At 43.4% G+C, this 15,637-nt stretch overlaps 2 protein-coding genes across 3 annotated transcripts in view; one reads left to right on the forward strand and one right to left on the reverse strand.

Moving 5' to 3' along the window:
- Positions 1-1,164: 1,164 nt before the first annotated feature.
- Positions 1,165-8,830, reverse strand: AKAP4 (A-kinase anchoring protein 4). The gene is made up of 5 exons (XM_026513249.3): positions 8,735-8,830; positions 7,637-7,687; positions 6,974-7,075; positions 2,358-4,496; positions 1,165-1,320 (listed from the first exon to the last, which is right to left on the reverse strand). Exons 1-5 carry the CDS (start codon positions 8,828-8,830, stop codon positions 1,165-1,167), a joined length of 2,544 nt encoding a protein of 847 aa, XP_026369034.1.
- Positions 8,831-14,352: 5,522 nt separating this feature from the next.
- The window catches only part of CCNB3 (cyclin B3), a 61,975-nt gene continuing 60,690 nt past the window's right edge, over positions 14,353-15,637 (forward strand). Inside the window, exon 1 of one of the 2 annotated variants that reach the window (XM_044389408.3) lies at positions 14,353-14,793. The gene's annotated coding sequence lies outside the window, so the exon portion shown is untranslated. Of the gene's footprint in view, positions 14,794-14,830; positions 15,175-15,637 lie in introns of those variants that run through there. The other variant, XM_026513436.3, reaches the window with a different exon arrangement.

The raw sequence follows: 15,637 nt of genomic DNA on the forward strand, positions 1-15,637 counted from the left end.
GTAAAGCATCCTGCCGTCCATTGCTCCCCTTGAGCCTCTGGCAAAGGTAATTTTTGGCTACACTTTACAGGTAAGGAAACAGGCTGGGTCTAGGTGACTCTGTAAAGCCATGTGACTAGTAAGAGGCAAAAGCTTTGACTTTTGAATCCAGAAGGATCTCACATGCTGTGCTTGTTCTACTAAAGCCATGACCCCTCAAAGGCACCAGCGTGTGCCACAGCGAGCGAGCCTGCAAAGGACCACACAGCCGAAACCATGGTTTTGATCTTGTTTGCAATGACTTCTCGCATTATGACTGACTTCTGAGGAGCATGCAATAAATCTAAGGATTTAGTGCTAGTCTCACAAGAGACATTGGGATTCACATAGGGTGGCTGTGAATTTACTATCCTATAGCTTTCTTCTCAGAAGAATTTTCTCTCAGACTGATGGAAGACAAGGAAATCTCATCAGTTGAAGTAAATGACTTCTCAAAGCTTTATTCACACATAAGAGGATCAAATCCAATTGTGGTTCTGGATAGTATTTATCTATGTGTGGTGAACAGTGAGGGTGTGTGTGAGGCAAGGGGGAGCGATGTCCCCCCTTGCCTGGGTAATGGGTGATATACTTACTTTCTTCAGTTAGATTTCATGTAAGACAGCGTATCTGCAGGCTGTCAATAAAAACCGAGAAGGCTGCATCCTTAGGATCAGAAGGGGAAGTATCAAGTTAGGTATGCAATTCTGGGAAAGAAACAGGGAAGCCGCAGGTGGCAAAACTCTGAAGAGATTGTAAAGCTGAGATCATTTGGACAGACCAAATTCCTTAGGGACTTGGGACATATGTTGTATCCCTGTGTCTTGGGTGCTCAGCAAAGAACCCAGGGTAAGATCTGGACACAGGTCCAACCCTGTATCACCAGTCCTTGGAATTCAACCCATTCTCCTCCCTTGCCTCAGACCTATCTGATCAAGAAAACAAAAACACTTTTTTTAAATTTTTTTAATTCATGTTCTTGCCCAGCTTTTGGACACCCTGTATTTGCACAGTCCAACTGCTCAGATGTATTAGGAAATACAATCATGTGGTATGCAGTTCACTGGCCTGATGGGTGGGAGTGTCAGGCTGGGATGGAATGCTGCTAGGGGGAGTAAATGGCGAGGAGTCAAAGGAATTGTCAGCTCACAGGTTAGTGAGCAACCAGTCTAGCAGTTGTTTCCTAGCCATGTTTCCCACGGCTTCATCCAGTTGTCGTTCCTTGGCAAACTTCATGACCTCTTGAAGAAGATCCCCTACACTGTACCCCTTCTCTGCTGCCTTAGCTGAAACTTCAGGAAGCTGTGGAGAGAGCAGAGGTAGCTTTGAGTCATGTGATGCTTTTGGAGAAGGGACCCAGATGGATCCAGTGGACCCTCCCCCACCCACCTTCTCACCCGTGCCTCTGGGATTAGAGTAAAGCCTGACACAGATCCATGACTGGAGGCTCCTGGAGGCTCCTGACCTAGCTTTCCTTTTCCCTCGTCTCTCCTCTAATGACATAGCTCCAAATGCTGCACGACTTCGAGCTTTAGAAAAATTCTGGGATCAAATGTGTTCACCAAACACTTCTCATAGGGGTTAGATTCTTCAGTTAGTCTGTTGATGATTGCTAGGTCAAGGTTAGGGGTTGCCATTCCCCAGCTTCCCTAAAAAAGGATGAGATGGGAAGTAGGGACAATCTCCTGGTCCTGGACTGAAAATAATTTGGTTCAGTATTTTATTTCTCTTAACTCCATCTGATGTAGAAAACACAGCTGTGTGTGTGTGTGTGTGTGTGTGTGTGTGTGTGTGTGTGTGTGTATGTGTGAGAGAGAGAGGAGAGAGAGGAGAGAGAACTTGTATGTGCACGAATGCTGGCCTCTGTGAAACCGGAGGGTGAGGCCAGGACTGGGGCAAAGCAAGTGAGGTGCCTAGGGCAAAAAACTTAAGGAACCAAGTACTCTTGGGCACTTGCAGGACCCATGAGTTTGGGGAGGAGCTCCCTTTTTCTTTTATTCTCTCTCCAATCCTTTGAGGGCCTTCAAACTCAAAACAGAAGACTTAAAAATTGCTCCCTGATGTGTTACCGAATAGTTTGTTGAAATGATCACTGATACAATGAGCTACCCTCACTTCTCCTCTTGGTGGAAACGCACAGGCCTTGAGGTATCCAGAGCCCCACTCAGTTAATGGTTCACCACTTTTGTCTTTTTCTAAAGTGTAAGTAATGTGTGAAGTGCACAGTGAAGAGGCTTGGGGAAAAAATTGGACTGCTCTTGGCCTCCGAGTACAACGCTGCCTCCCTCCTCCTGCCCATTCCAACCCTCCTTTCTTCTCGTGCCTTTTGCGTTGCTTACCTTCTCCAGTTGTCCATCGTCATCTCCCATGAAGTAGAGCATGGGTACGTTAAATTGGGAGGCTGCAATCCACTGGAGGACAGCCTGGAGCTGCTTCTGCAAGTTGCTTGTCGAGCACTGATTATTAACTATGACTTCAGGCCAAGGAGTGTCTTGATAGTTCTGGGACACCGCACCATCATGACTACATCTGGAGCTACCAACCTGGTGATTGGGGTTGTTTGCCAAGGCTGCTTGTTCTTCCAACTCAGCAAGGGCTGCCCCGTTATTACTATACTTCGCCATGATAAGGCACAACTTCATCACAGATTCTACCAGTTGATCTACAAATTGGCGGTTCACTTGCTTCATCCCACTGATAGAGTCATGTTCTTGATTGTCTTGGCACTGTTCTTCCCCTCTGTCAGGTCTCTTGGACACGGAAGCTGCTTTGCTCGTCCTGGGCTCAGAACACTTGTTTTCGCCTTCACATAGATCCTCACAGTTGAAGGGGCTCTCACTAAGCAGCTTCTGAATCAGCATTAGAACGATGTTTGACATATCCAGCTTCTGAGAGTCCAGCTGTTGATTCTCCTTTACGGAGGTGGATGGTCCAGGAGCTCCACGAGACTCTAGATGTTTCATTGAAAGTGCCTTGGCACTTTGGCCACTTGCACACTTTTCGTATTGGCCACTCTGAGTCATATAGCCCATGGTAGAACCAGGACACTCTTCTTCGAACGCATCTTTGCCTTTGGCCTGCTGGGTCAGATGGTACTGGATCAGCATAAGGGCAGACACAATCAAGTCCTTTGCCAGGGAATCCGTGGAAGGGCTGATCTTTTCTCTTTTTTCGTCTTTATTGGCACATGCTTTGCCAGCCATCTTGCCTTGGTTTCCTTGCTTTTGGTTCCACATGGTCAGGCTTTCCTTGAGGATGTGTTCACTGACTTTCTCAGCACTAGTCAATGACTTGCACTGCTCTGGTTTCATTTTACCTTTGTCCTTCCCCTTCATCTCAGCTTTCATGGCTGAAAATTCAAGACTTTGGTTCTTGCATTTGGGATCGTGGGACCCGGCTTTCAAGGATGCATATGACAAACTCTGCGATTTAGTCTCCTTCTTCTCGCCAAGAAGAGCACTGACCAGACGCTTCAGCATGGCCTCCATGATATCTGCAGCGTTTTGTTTTCCGTGGTTGAACAGATTCCTCTTGACAGCTGAGACGAAGTCGGAGTCAGTCATCAGGACCCCAGTGATGTTATGCAGGTTCTTCATGCAGGAATCAATCAGATCAGACACAATTTCTTTGGTGTGTTTTAACAACACCCTCTTCAGGACCACACAGGCCGGAATCGGCTTCCCGGAGCTATGTATTTTCAAGGTCTTCATGACAGAGACCATCATGTCAGAAGCCACCTGATTGGCATAAACCATGAGCCCTTTGCTGATAGAATCTGCAAATTCTTTACTATCCCTTTGGCACATCTGTTTGTCCCCCACCTTGTTCTTGTTGGATAATTCACTATACAGAAAGGCTTTCCGGCCACCTTCCCTGCTCTCCTCCCCAGTGCCCCGCATTTCGGCCGAGGTCAATTCCACAGCATCATGGGCCATTTCAGAAGCAATCTTGCTCACAGCACTGCGGGGGCTGTTTTTCCCTTTGTCCCCAGGGGATGGGTAGAGAGAATGATGGAGGCATTTGCTTCCACCTTCCAACTTCTCCTTGATTTCCTTACGGGCCATCTGGATTACCAGGGAAGATAGTCGATTGACATAGAAGGAAAGGTCATCCATAGAACATTCACCATCAGGGGAAATCACTGCCCTCTGAGTGCTAGGAGATTTGGCTGGAGGAGTGGAAGGACTCTGGTTATTGTTGGTGTTTTTGGCTGCTGTCATTTCTAGATGCAGGCTTTGAGGTCCATTGGCCATATAATCTATGTTCAGTTGATCAGCGTAGACGCTGAAACAGTTCCCGGAGGGTAATTTGTGATATTCGCCTTCTGCGTCTCCTACTTTATGTTTACAGCTAGAGGCCGAGGGGCTCAGTGCATGTTGAAAACCCAAGGCGTACTTCTGGAGATCATTAAGAAGCCAATTGAGGACACTTATGGGATCAGAGGGAGCTTGTTTGAAAAGGCACACAGATCCCTCGGTCTAAAAAAAGAAGAACACCTATCCATAAGAGTTTGGGTAGGGTACTTCTTTCCCTTATTTTATTTAGAAGATATATCTTCTAAACTGCATAGATTAGGGATTTGGTCTTTAGAATTTGCATAGGAACATAACATACAATTATCACCAATACACAGTCAAACACAAGTGGCAGCAGCAAAAGCTCAGAGTATATGCATTTGTGCACTTAACTATATATATTTTCAATTTATTTGTCAATTTCATCTGCATAAGTGTTCTTATCTCAATATGTGTCAAAAATGTATCCTTGTATCCATTGTGTGCATATGCCCATCAATACAGCAATTTGTAAGTGTGAACATCTCAATAGATGTGAGAATTTGTCAGTCTGTCTTGTGAAATGCGAAAATGTGCCTGCGTGTATGTGTGTGTGTACGTGTATGTCAGTGTCCGTGTGTGAGTATGTGTAAGCATGTGTAATAATATGTTGACATCAATACTCATTGCCTACTGTATAGGCCAACATGTACATGTTAGTGTGTGCATTTTGTACATGTGTGAGATTGTAACCATAAGTGTGTGTATGTCAGTGTGTCTGAGAATATGCAAATAAGCAAGAGTCAATTGGAAATGATGCGCATGTATTTATGATATAAATCCAGTAGCATGTATCACACAGCTATAAATGCATTTATGTATATTAGAGCATACATTCACATATTAACATACATACTCATTAATAATAATTAATGTATGATATTTTAATAAATGTGTAGGTTAAAATATGAATTGTATGTGTAAATAGGTGATTGTATAATGATTGTGTAGTCTGTCAATACATTGGGTATCATCTATGTTATATTTATATGCTGTGCATGCTTGAGAATGTATGTCAGTATTGCACACACCCCGGCATCTGAGTTTGTGTGTGAGTATGCGAGTGGGGATGTTACTGCATTTGTGTCGATGTGTGTATCAGTGCATACAAACAAGAGTTAGTGACTTTGTGTTATTTTAAGTTTCTATGTGTGTGTATCAACATGGAGTATATTTGTAAGTGTGTATGCCTATACCTGAGTCTGTATGTTACTGTGTTTTGATCAAAGGTTGTGGGTATGTGAGTAAGTGTTTATGCATGGTGTGCATGGATATATTTACGGTTGTTTATGTGTGTCATCTGTGCGCATGTCAAAGTGTCTGGCTGTATAACTGTATATCTTTGTGTATGTGCATAAGTCATTGTTTATGAATAGGCCAATATACCTAAGTTTGTTATATTAGTTCTTGTGTGTTTGTCAATGTCACATGTAGCCAGACATGAGTATGTCTTTGCTTGTATAAATTACTTTTGTTAATGTATATAAATGTATGTATCGCTGTGTGTGTCACTTTGTATAGATCTGTATGCTTGTGACCGTGTGTGCCCATGTCTGGATATGTGTATATGTATTGTGCACATCTTCTACTCGGCGCTAAGTGTCATTGCATTCTTTGCCCCTTCCACTGCTTCATCTCCTGTCTTTTCACAGAATTCCTGGAAACGTGAGGTCATGAGAAGGTCAACTTTTTGTGAACGGGCTTGATACAATCAAGGAGATCTGCCTAGTGTGCAGGAAATATGGACTGCTCTTTTCAAAAATAAACACCAGGTATAATTTATCCCTTTCTTGAGACTCCAAAATGGAGTTGGCCACCCCTAACTGAACCCAAAACTACTTAGAGAATATTTTGTAACTGGCTTTTCCTTCCTTAGAGCCCACTCTCATTATTCCAAATGTGTCTGGGGCCAGAAATGATGTTTCTCATTATAACATGAGCCCAGGCAGATAGAACAAGAAATCTTTGACTCTTTTGCACTAAAGCAAAATATCCTGTTCCAATACCAGCCACTCCAGGCTTGTAGGACTGTGGGGGTGACTTCTCTTGTGCTCTAATGCCTACCCCAAATCAGGAGCCTAACAGATATAATTTAGAATACTTACACAAAGACAAAAGATTCTGTATGTGACAGTGGCATGCAAGTCTAATTGGTTCTAATTTTATGCTACTCAACAGCCTAGGTAATCTCTTAGACAACAGGGCAGGAACAAGGCAACTATAGTTCTCGGTCATTGTGGATTCTCTCTGCTCCATATCCTCATTCTTCCCTTTTGGTCTCCGGGCAACAGGTCTATTACAAGCCAGCAAAGAACACTGCAAAGGATCTTGCTTATAAGCCCATATCTTGATTAGGATAAGAATAGCAAGGTTATCTTTGCAGTAGGCCCCTGAAATCAGGAAAGGGCATTCTGAGCCTCTGTGATTAGTGCCATTGTTAGATACCCGGGCATTGAACTTACCGTGACTCTCAACCTAGGACTGTGTTCTCTAGAATGTCATAGTGTTCAAATTTATGGGCTTATTTGACAATAGTTGTCTTACTATCTCTGAACCAGAGTCCTCAGACTCAGCTTTGGCCTCTGAGAATTAGAAAGGGTGAGCTCAGAGGCTAAGTATACCTTAGACTGGTCTTGCTTCTCGGTATCCTTGATCACAATAATCTCTTTTTCTTCCAGATTTCCCAAGTTTAAGTCACCTTCCAAACTGGAACCAGCAGCATCCTATGGAATTAAGGGGTAAGATTTTTATGAACAGTTAATTTTTGAGACTTCTTTAGGCCGCCCTCCTAGGCTACCACTTCAAAGTATGAATGTTATGTCCCCTATTATCCCTCTTCTTTCTGAAGGAGAGGTAGCACTGTGCTGCTAGCTAGTCTTTGAAGAATGATAGAGTTCCCACCGCAAATTACTACTCCCCTCTCCCCAGCCCCACTGAAGGTATTCACAAAGCTGTCAGTCTCAGGAACCATATCCCATTAGTCATCAAACTTTTGGACAGGGTTTTTTTTTTTTAATTTCACTTTTCTGACATGCTATTTTCCATGCTTTAATTCTTTCAGCCTTACGAACAACTTAAGTGGCTTCTAAAATGAGATTTGGTGTCAAGAGTGACAGTAAATTCTGAACCAAGGATCCTGGGCTTCCAAGAACAATGGCTTTCCACTTGAGGCTCCTCCACCTTTCCGATCGCTGCCACAACCTTTCCCTTTCCTCATGCTGTCCCTGATAACCCTCTCAGCAGTTTCCCACCCTTTCCGAGTGAGGGGAGCAGAGAACACCCACCTTGCAATCTTTATCTTCCACATTCAGGGTGGACACGTCAACAAAGCATATCTGCATCAAATTAAGGAGAGTGAATTTAGAAAAACTCTAAAGACCGTAATTTCTTTCTGGGAGATGACAATACCTACCTTGTAGGGTTCTTGTGAGGACTGATTGAGATACTGCATGTAAAGCTTTTAGCAGAGTGCCTGTACATAGTAAGTACTCAATAAACGTTAATATGATTATTATGAGGCAGACAGAATCTTAGCATTACTATATTTCCTAAGTGAGAATACCAGAGAGAGGCCCAAAGTATGATATCCACATTTATTGAGAAAACTGAGAAGAGAGGTGGCTTGCCTGACTAACAGAAACTCAAAGGTGGAACTTTCATTAGAAGTTGATTCCCTGGCTCTCAGTTTAGAGCCCTTTCTGCTATAGTGTTCCCAAAGTGCGGTATTTTTACTATTGATGATGTAGAATATTTTTGGTGGTATGTAAATAGATGTTTGTATTTAATAGGTGCATTTGTCGTTGTTTATTTGGAAAATACATCCTAAAATGTCAAATCTGTGGTTTTGCAGACAATAATGCTTAGGGTGATGGTAATTTTTGAATGTATTTGAATTTTAAATATATTTGTTAAAACACTGCAAAAATACATATCAAGTAAATCATAGTATGAGTGGCACTTGAACATGATGAAAAATGTGAAGTACTATGCAAATCACTCAAAGTTCAGGAAACAGCATGAAGTATTTTGCCCTCCTGAGGGAGTCCCACTTTAGTGTAACTTACTGGTAGCTAGGTGACATTGTGACCTCAGAAGTGTTAGGTAATAGGGGCTGGTAACTAGGCAACCACCACTCCTCCCTCCCTGCAAGCTCCCCTGTAGGCCCCCCCCCCAGGTCCTTTACATCACATTTGGTCCTGCCTCTCCCTTAATTTGTCCTTGTGTGATGTATAAAGCACGCTGGTCCCTCACAGACCTCCTTGAGCTTGGTTGCTTGGAGACATCACAGTATTGCTCTCCATTAGTCTATCCTGGGCTCCAGGATATCTATACTCATACACCAATCGTTTCCACTCCTTGGTAGGGGTAATTTTGTATCTTACCACTTTCCGGTCCTGATCTTGCTGTCCTTTTGGGCTGTAGAGATCTACTTTGCACACGCCCCTGCGGCTGTGTAACCAGTCAATACCATCAGACATCTGTAAAGAGAAAGGAAAGAAATCTGAATATATATATATATATATATATAGAGAGAGAGAGAGAGAGAGAGAGAGAGAGGGAGAGAGAGAGAGAGAGGGAGAGAGAGAGAGAGAGAGAGAGGGAGAGAGAGAGAGAGAGGGAGAGAGAGAGAGGGAGAGAGATGGTTTTTAGAGACTGGCTGAGTTTGGATAAGAATCTCTGAAGGGCTTCCTGAAACCCATCTCCGTGTTTCAATCAGGTTTAGACTAGGGACTGATGGGGTGAGCAAAAGGGGAAGGACACTATGAAATGTTTGAACTTGATGATCAAAATTATCTTTTATCACAATCCATAGTCTCCTTAAATTAAACTCCTCACACTAAGTATTTGGAATCATGGAAATATCATATTAACTTGTAAGAAAACCAGTCAGGAAAAATGGCAGGCTGGGAAGCAAACTTAAAAGTCTAGAGACTCTGGGGATTAAATTTAATGATTTACTTCTACCCAAACTCCACTAAATCTCATTTGTCTCCACTTTTGTTTGCCTACTTGGGTACCTCAAAGAATAGAGCTCACCTCATCCTCTTTAACTGAATTTTAGTTAACTTCAGTTCAACCAGAGTCTTTCTCATTACATTAAAGAAAGAGAAGTTAGGTAAATAGCTCTAATACTTATTACCTAGGGCCATTGGAAAAGACTAGGGTCAATACCAGTACAGTGAATAAATAGCCATTTTTATCAAAACAACATACAAGATTCCAACATGCCGACTTCCTTCAGCCTCGGCCACCACCCCCGCCCCCTCCCGCCCTGGCCACTTCACACCCTGGCCTGGAACTAAAAGTAAAAAAGAAATGGCAGAGCCACTGACTGATTTTTGCTATGTAAGACCTCAGATCTATGTTCAGGAAGATACAGTTAAGAGCTCAGTAGAATCGTTTCGGTTTCTGGGGCTTGAATTTGATTTCATTTTAAAATTTAACAAGAGAAGCCTTTTTGCTAAGTTATTAGAGGGCTGTTGAATTCCTTCCCCCAACTTCCTTCAAAATTGACACCCCTTTTAACCTCTAGCTCCCTCTGTCCCTCTGTCCCTTCTTCTATTCCCCCTCCCTCCCTCTCTTCTTTCTTCCTCCTCCCTCTCTCTCCCCCCCTTCCCTCCCTTTCCCCCTCTCTCCTCCCTCCCTCTCCCTTGCCCTCCTCTCTCCTTCCCTCCCTCTCCCTCTCCTTCTCCTTCTCCCTCTCCCTCCCCACTTTTTGATAACAGCTATTCTCTGGTGGTTATCTTTTCACACGATAATACTACATGTCTACCCTTTGCCCCCCCCCCATCTTTTTGGGTTCTCACTTCAATAATGTCTACATTTTCCTGAAAAAGTTTTAGGAAAGGGGTTCCCATACCCACTCAGAAGAGAGAGTTTCTTTTAAAAAAAAAAAAAGCTAGAGATGACTAACCTCTAAAAAAAGAAGGGGAGTCATAGAGGTCCCTCATATGATTTGGACACAGCCTCAGTCCAAATCCTAAAGAATTAAAAAAAATTAAAATTTGTGAACTCATTACCTTGATAATGAAGATATTTTAGACTTTTGGTTGAAATTGTGCCACCCAGAAGGGAGATGTGCCCCTTTAGATGGAACTGGGCAGTGCCAAGTTCTTGGGCACCTGCAGCTGGCTGCCACCCCCGTCAGCTGTTGGACGAGACTGATGGGCCAGGCTTTTCCCTGCTGCCTCTGACCCTGGGGTATGACAAGGGAGTTTGTTGAGTCACAATGCCTGAAACTAGCGACCTCAGCAAAGGCGTGGCAGTCTGGCAAACTCAGTAGCCCTTCACATCAGAAGCACATCAGGCTGTAGACTGTATAACCACCCTTTTCTGTTCTCTCTAGGAGGATATGCATATTTATTTCACATTTTGTCCAGATTACAATCCCTTGAGACCTCCTTTCTCTTTCCTCTTCTTGTTTCCAGAACAATCTAATCATATTAGTTACCAGTTTGGTGGGGGTCTGCATTTTTCACATACAGAATTACCACCAGCCTTTATGAATAAGACAGTATTAATTTTCCCATCTTAGCTTATTTCTCTTTGGGTTTCCCACTAGAGATTCGGAGTTATGTGGCAAGAGATATTTGGATTTATGTAGAGACAGAAAAAATGGTAAAGTCCTTTCTGGTTATCCTGAATAAAAGCAAAAATAGAAAGTTTCACATCACTATCAAGACACCCCCTTAGCTAGTCAAAAAGAAGTCAGAAGATGCTCCTACCTTTGTAGAATCAGAGTAGGCTGTTTTGTAGGACCTTGGAATGATGGCTTTCTTGTTAATTGGGATACTGTGATGACCCTTCCAGTCTGACCCAAGATGTTGCTTCTTTGCTCAACCCTCCATACTCTCCTAAAGCCTTCACTGCCAGCTGGTACCAGAATTTCTACTTCATGACATCACTGTTTCTATAGAGAACAGTGACAACACAAAGTTGGGGGCTCCATTCTTAGGATTCTGGATGTGTAAGTGGTCTAGCAAGCTCTAACCTTCATCATGAGACATAATTATCCCAGAAAAAAGGCCAGTCTACTTGGGACAGGGTCAGCCTTTCACAGACTTTTTTAAGCTATGAAAGGACCTGAGCCCCACTTATTCTTTTTCATTATATGGCCAGTGCTGGATTGCTGGTGACTGTATTCTTTAGAGGATTATCCATTAGACTTTGAGATGCCTTCAGTTTTGACCCAGTTTGGAAACATTAGCCCCTCACCAAATAGCTTACACTGTGCCCAAGACTCGTCTTGTCTTCCCCCTGTCCTTTCTCCACATATTTCCACTTTAATCTCATGCATGTGAATAAATGCATCTGAATTAAAAATAAGTTGGAATGATCCCCTGAATAATAGAGTTTTGTATTCCTGGTCTACTTCAATTCCTTCTTTTCCTTGTTACCCCTGAGACTACATGTCTTAACCCTGCTGTACAATTTTGATCTTGTTAGTTCATGGCATCAAAGAGAAACAGAGCTAGACATTTGTTAAAAGTGGCAAGACAGATTGTATTCAATTGCAGCAAGGAAGAGAGTCTTCCTTTTTTTTAAGGATTTTATTAATTTATTTATTTGAGAGATAGAGCGAGACAGAGAGATTGAGAGAACAAGTGGGGAGAGGGGTAGAGGGAGAAGCAGACTCCCTGCGGAGCAGGGAGCCTGATGTGGGACTCGATCCCAGGACCCTGGGATCATGACACGAGCCAAAAGCAGATGCTTAACTGACTGAGCCACCCAGGAAGAGAATCTTTCAATGAACAGAGCTCAACTTCACTGAAATGAGAAGCAGAAGGCTTTTTAAATGCTGGGGTATGCTAAAGGGAAAAGTGCTGAGGGAAATGTGTACGTGTTTGTGTGTGTGTGTGTGTGTGTGTGTGTGTGTGTGTGGTTGGGGGGTGATCAGTGTGATTAGGGCAACTGTGTGGGCTAATTGGCACTTATCAAAGTTAGGCTCCTACCCTTTCCTAGAGATTAGGAGACAGGGGTTCTTCCTTCTTGATAATTACATTTCAAAGGGATGGCTCCCAGGTCCTTGAGAAAAACATTTCTGGGTTGTAGAAGATACATATCAAAGGAAGGGAGAAAGGATTTACAATGATAGGTTTTCTAAAGTAAATGTTCTAAGAAAAGGGAGGTCAGGGGCCTGTAATCAGGTTTTGGCTGAAACAAACAGTAAATTCTTCTGGCAGTGTTGAACTTTCCTAGGCAGGCCTCTTAAGGAGGCTGGGGTCACCATCCTAGGGACATGGCCTTGAGCTGATAGAAACTGTGTGTTTGTTCAAGTCTCTTAATGTAGGGAAAGGATGATATTGTTTGTGCCCAAAGTTGCAGTTCTATAGGCCAAGGTTGAGGCCTAGTTGAGAAGAAGTCTCAGAGGAGCCTGACTATATCAAATCATCATGTTGTATACCTTAAATACATATGAGTTTTATTAAAAGATGGCTTTTGGTCAAGGAGGGAGTCTTTGTCCGTGGTGATGAGCTAAAATCTATAGTACAAGACTTGTTTTTCCTGTATCACCTTTTTGTCAAGAACTTTTGATGATTAAAGAAAAAGCTGGAGCTCCTGGATCTGGCTCACGTCTGTAGAATAAGAAGCAAAAAAAAAAGAAAGCATGTATTTATTCTCCAAGCACAAGAACGTATATCCCTAAGATTAAAAAACAAAAAGCCTCTATGTCTCTCAGCCCAGAAGGGAACGACTATGATCTGGGCCTGGAAAATGTCTTACCAAATCCCCTGAATGACAAAAAGAGGACTATTATGGATGATTAGAGCCCTGTCCCATGTAGCCGCAATCCTGTCATCCTGGAGGCTAACCAGGAGCAAACAAGAGCAGCATTTGGTTGGGAAACCAACAATGAAAACGTGAGGAGGCTCAGTCATAGCTTAAAGCATCTGCGAGGCTCAGTCATAGCTTATAGCATATCCTCTGCCTTTTCTTTCTCTTAAGCTGCAGAGAGTCTCAGACCAGCCTGTACTGACTAGAGGTGGGAACAGATGGGTGGGGGAGAAGGATGTTCACAGAGTCAAAAGAAGGAATATGCCATGTTAGTGTGTGTATATGTATGAAGTACTATGCACTTAGCCTTTAAGAGCCAAACATGGAGATGTTTAACATAGAAGCTTTGTCTTTTTTTGGAACCATTATCATCCATTTCCTAACTTTGTTTATTCTGCCCAAACATCTCTTCCACACGAACTTGTGAATAATTGTACAAATCAACACTTTAAATATGCTTTCCATTTACATTTGGTTTGAAAGAGCTATTAAGATAATAAAAATGGGACCTGTGTTTGTAATGTAATTGTTATGAATAATGGCAAAATGAAATTTAAGTGGACTGAACTATCAGCCTTCATGAAATCACTGTCTGCCTGTTAGTCTCACTAAATATCTTCCAGTCTCAGATTAGGCTGCCTAATTTAGTTTATGGGATGACACCATGACCATTTGGAAAATGCACAGTGATACCAGTGATTAACAGACATTATTTATTGTGGACCAAACAAATGGGAGCGCCCCTTCTTTTTTTCCCTGAATTATTTTCCAGACATGAAAATACACAATGTCATTTAGTGCAGCTTCATGCAACCATGCTAAAGTGAAAAATTAAATAGCTATTTTGAATATCTCGGCATTGGTGCTGCATAATTACTTCTGTCAAGCACTTATGTCTGTATTGTGTATATCTGTCTGGCCTTTTCTATAAGTGATTGAAGAAGTGGTGGGAGAAAATAAAGGACTTTAAAAATGCTATAAATACGCTCATTTTTTAATTCCAGAGGGAAGCTGTTAAAGAAAAGAGGACTCTTAGATAATGTTGGGCTTTCCTTTTGGGCAGAGGCTTAATTAGGTGGCTAAGGTCTGTTCTATTGCCTTGTTGTCGAAAATGACTTAATAGCTATTTGTGAAAGGTGGGCCTGGCTTGGCAGTGGCCATTTCTGGTCAGGCTCCTCCCTCTTATAATTGGGAAATTTCCCTCCCCTGATTTCCTAGAACATTTGCTTCTTGTCTGTCTAATTCATCTGACATTTAGTAGATCTGGCCTTGTAGAGTTAATTAACTTTTCCTATCCCTGGATCACCTGCGTCGAAAGCCTGGCGGGCGGTTTCTCCGTCTCTCATTGCATCCGCCGCCAATCCTGGGCGCACAGACGGGCTCAAGGAACAAATAAATGACGGTTTTCGGAATTTCAGGCAGCAAACAGTTCAGAAGCCCCGCAGTCCTGGCATCTGTAATAATATTTCAGGGGCAGCCTACTTCTGAGAGCACTACTTCCCACACTCAAGTGCGCCTCAGAACCACCTGGAGCACTTGCAGAAATCGTGGGGCTCCATCACAGAGGTTTGAATTCTGCGGGTCTGCAGTGGGGCCTGAACATTTGCCCGCTACTGTGTTCTTCGTGCATCATCTCATTTAAGTCTCACGGGGCCTTCGGAAACGGGTGCTGTTTTAATCCGGGCTTTTTCAATGGGGGCTGGATCACGGGGCGGGGGCGGTCCGGCCTGACGGGTCACTACCCACTTCCATCATTTTGCAGGTGGGTGTACGTGTGCGCGCGCAGAGAGTGGTACCCCTTCTCTCTCTTCGAGGCTCTGAAGAGAAATTTCCTGAGTAAAAGAAATGGCTAAGGGGTACCTACTCTGATCTTTTGGCCCCATCTGGTGGTTTTTGGTCTGACCGAGCAAAGCGCTGATCCGTTAGCTCCCTCTGCTGGTGAGAATGGTGGGGTCCGACGGTGGCCTCCGAGACCCATTTGCTCGGGCCCCTTTTTCCAGAGATCGTTGGCCTGAGGCGGTTGCTCTGAGGACGTTATTCTGAGACGGTTAGTCACTTCTTCGGGCCCTCGTCTGGGTTTTGTCTGGTTTTGTGTTTTGTTTTGTTTTGTTTGTGCTTCCTACTACTCGGGGGGAGTCCCTTTACAAAGCCGAGTGTTTGTGTCAGTCCGTCTATGGTTTGTTCGACGTGCGAGTTGATTTTCCAGGCGCTAAAAGAGCCTCTTGCTGTCGGTCTGAAGTACGTAGACGTATTTTGTGTCCGAGCTGGTGATGTAGCCCGGACGCTAGGCTATGAATCGCGCTTTTCCGCCTGTCAAAACAACAAACGTGTCTCGAATGTCGGACGAGAAGTACTTAAGTATAGAATTAACTGGCGACAAATTTTTTTAAAATTTATTTATTTGACAGAGAGGGAGAGCGAGAGCGCGCACGAGTGAGGGGGAAGGGCAGAGGGAGAGGGAGAAGCCGGCTCCTCCTAAACAGGGAGCCTGATGTGGGGCTTGAACCCAG

Source organism: Ursus arctos, chromosome X (assembly GCF_023065955.2).
Source record: "Ursus arctos isolate Adak ecotype North America chromosome X, UrsArc2.0, whole genome shotgun sequence".
Classification (NCBI taxonomy): Eukaryota; Metazoa; Chordata; class Mammalia; order Carnivora; family Ursidae; genus Ursus; species Ursus arctos.

What these genes read in the sequence shown, in the direction of transcription:
- AKAP4 (XM_026513249.3), bottom strand. Translation starts at nt 8,830, where the DNA reads ATGTCTGATGGTATTGACTGGTTACACAGCCGCAGGGGCGTGTGCAAA. An exon ending in AAGATCAGGACCGGAAAGTG is followed by an intron (nt 7,688 to 8,734) that starts GTAAGATACAAA and finishes AATTTGATGCAG; the next exon opens with ATATGCTTTGTTGACGTGTC. An exon ending in AGAAGCAAGACCAGTCTAAG is followed by an intron (nt 4,497 to 6,973) that starts GTATACTTAGCC and finishes TTCTTTTTTTAG; the next exon opens with ACCGAGGGATCTGTGTGCCT.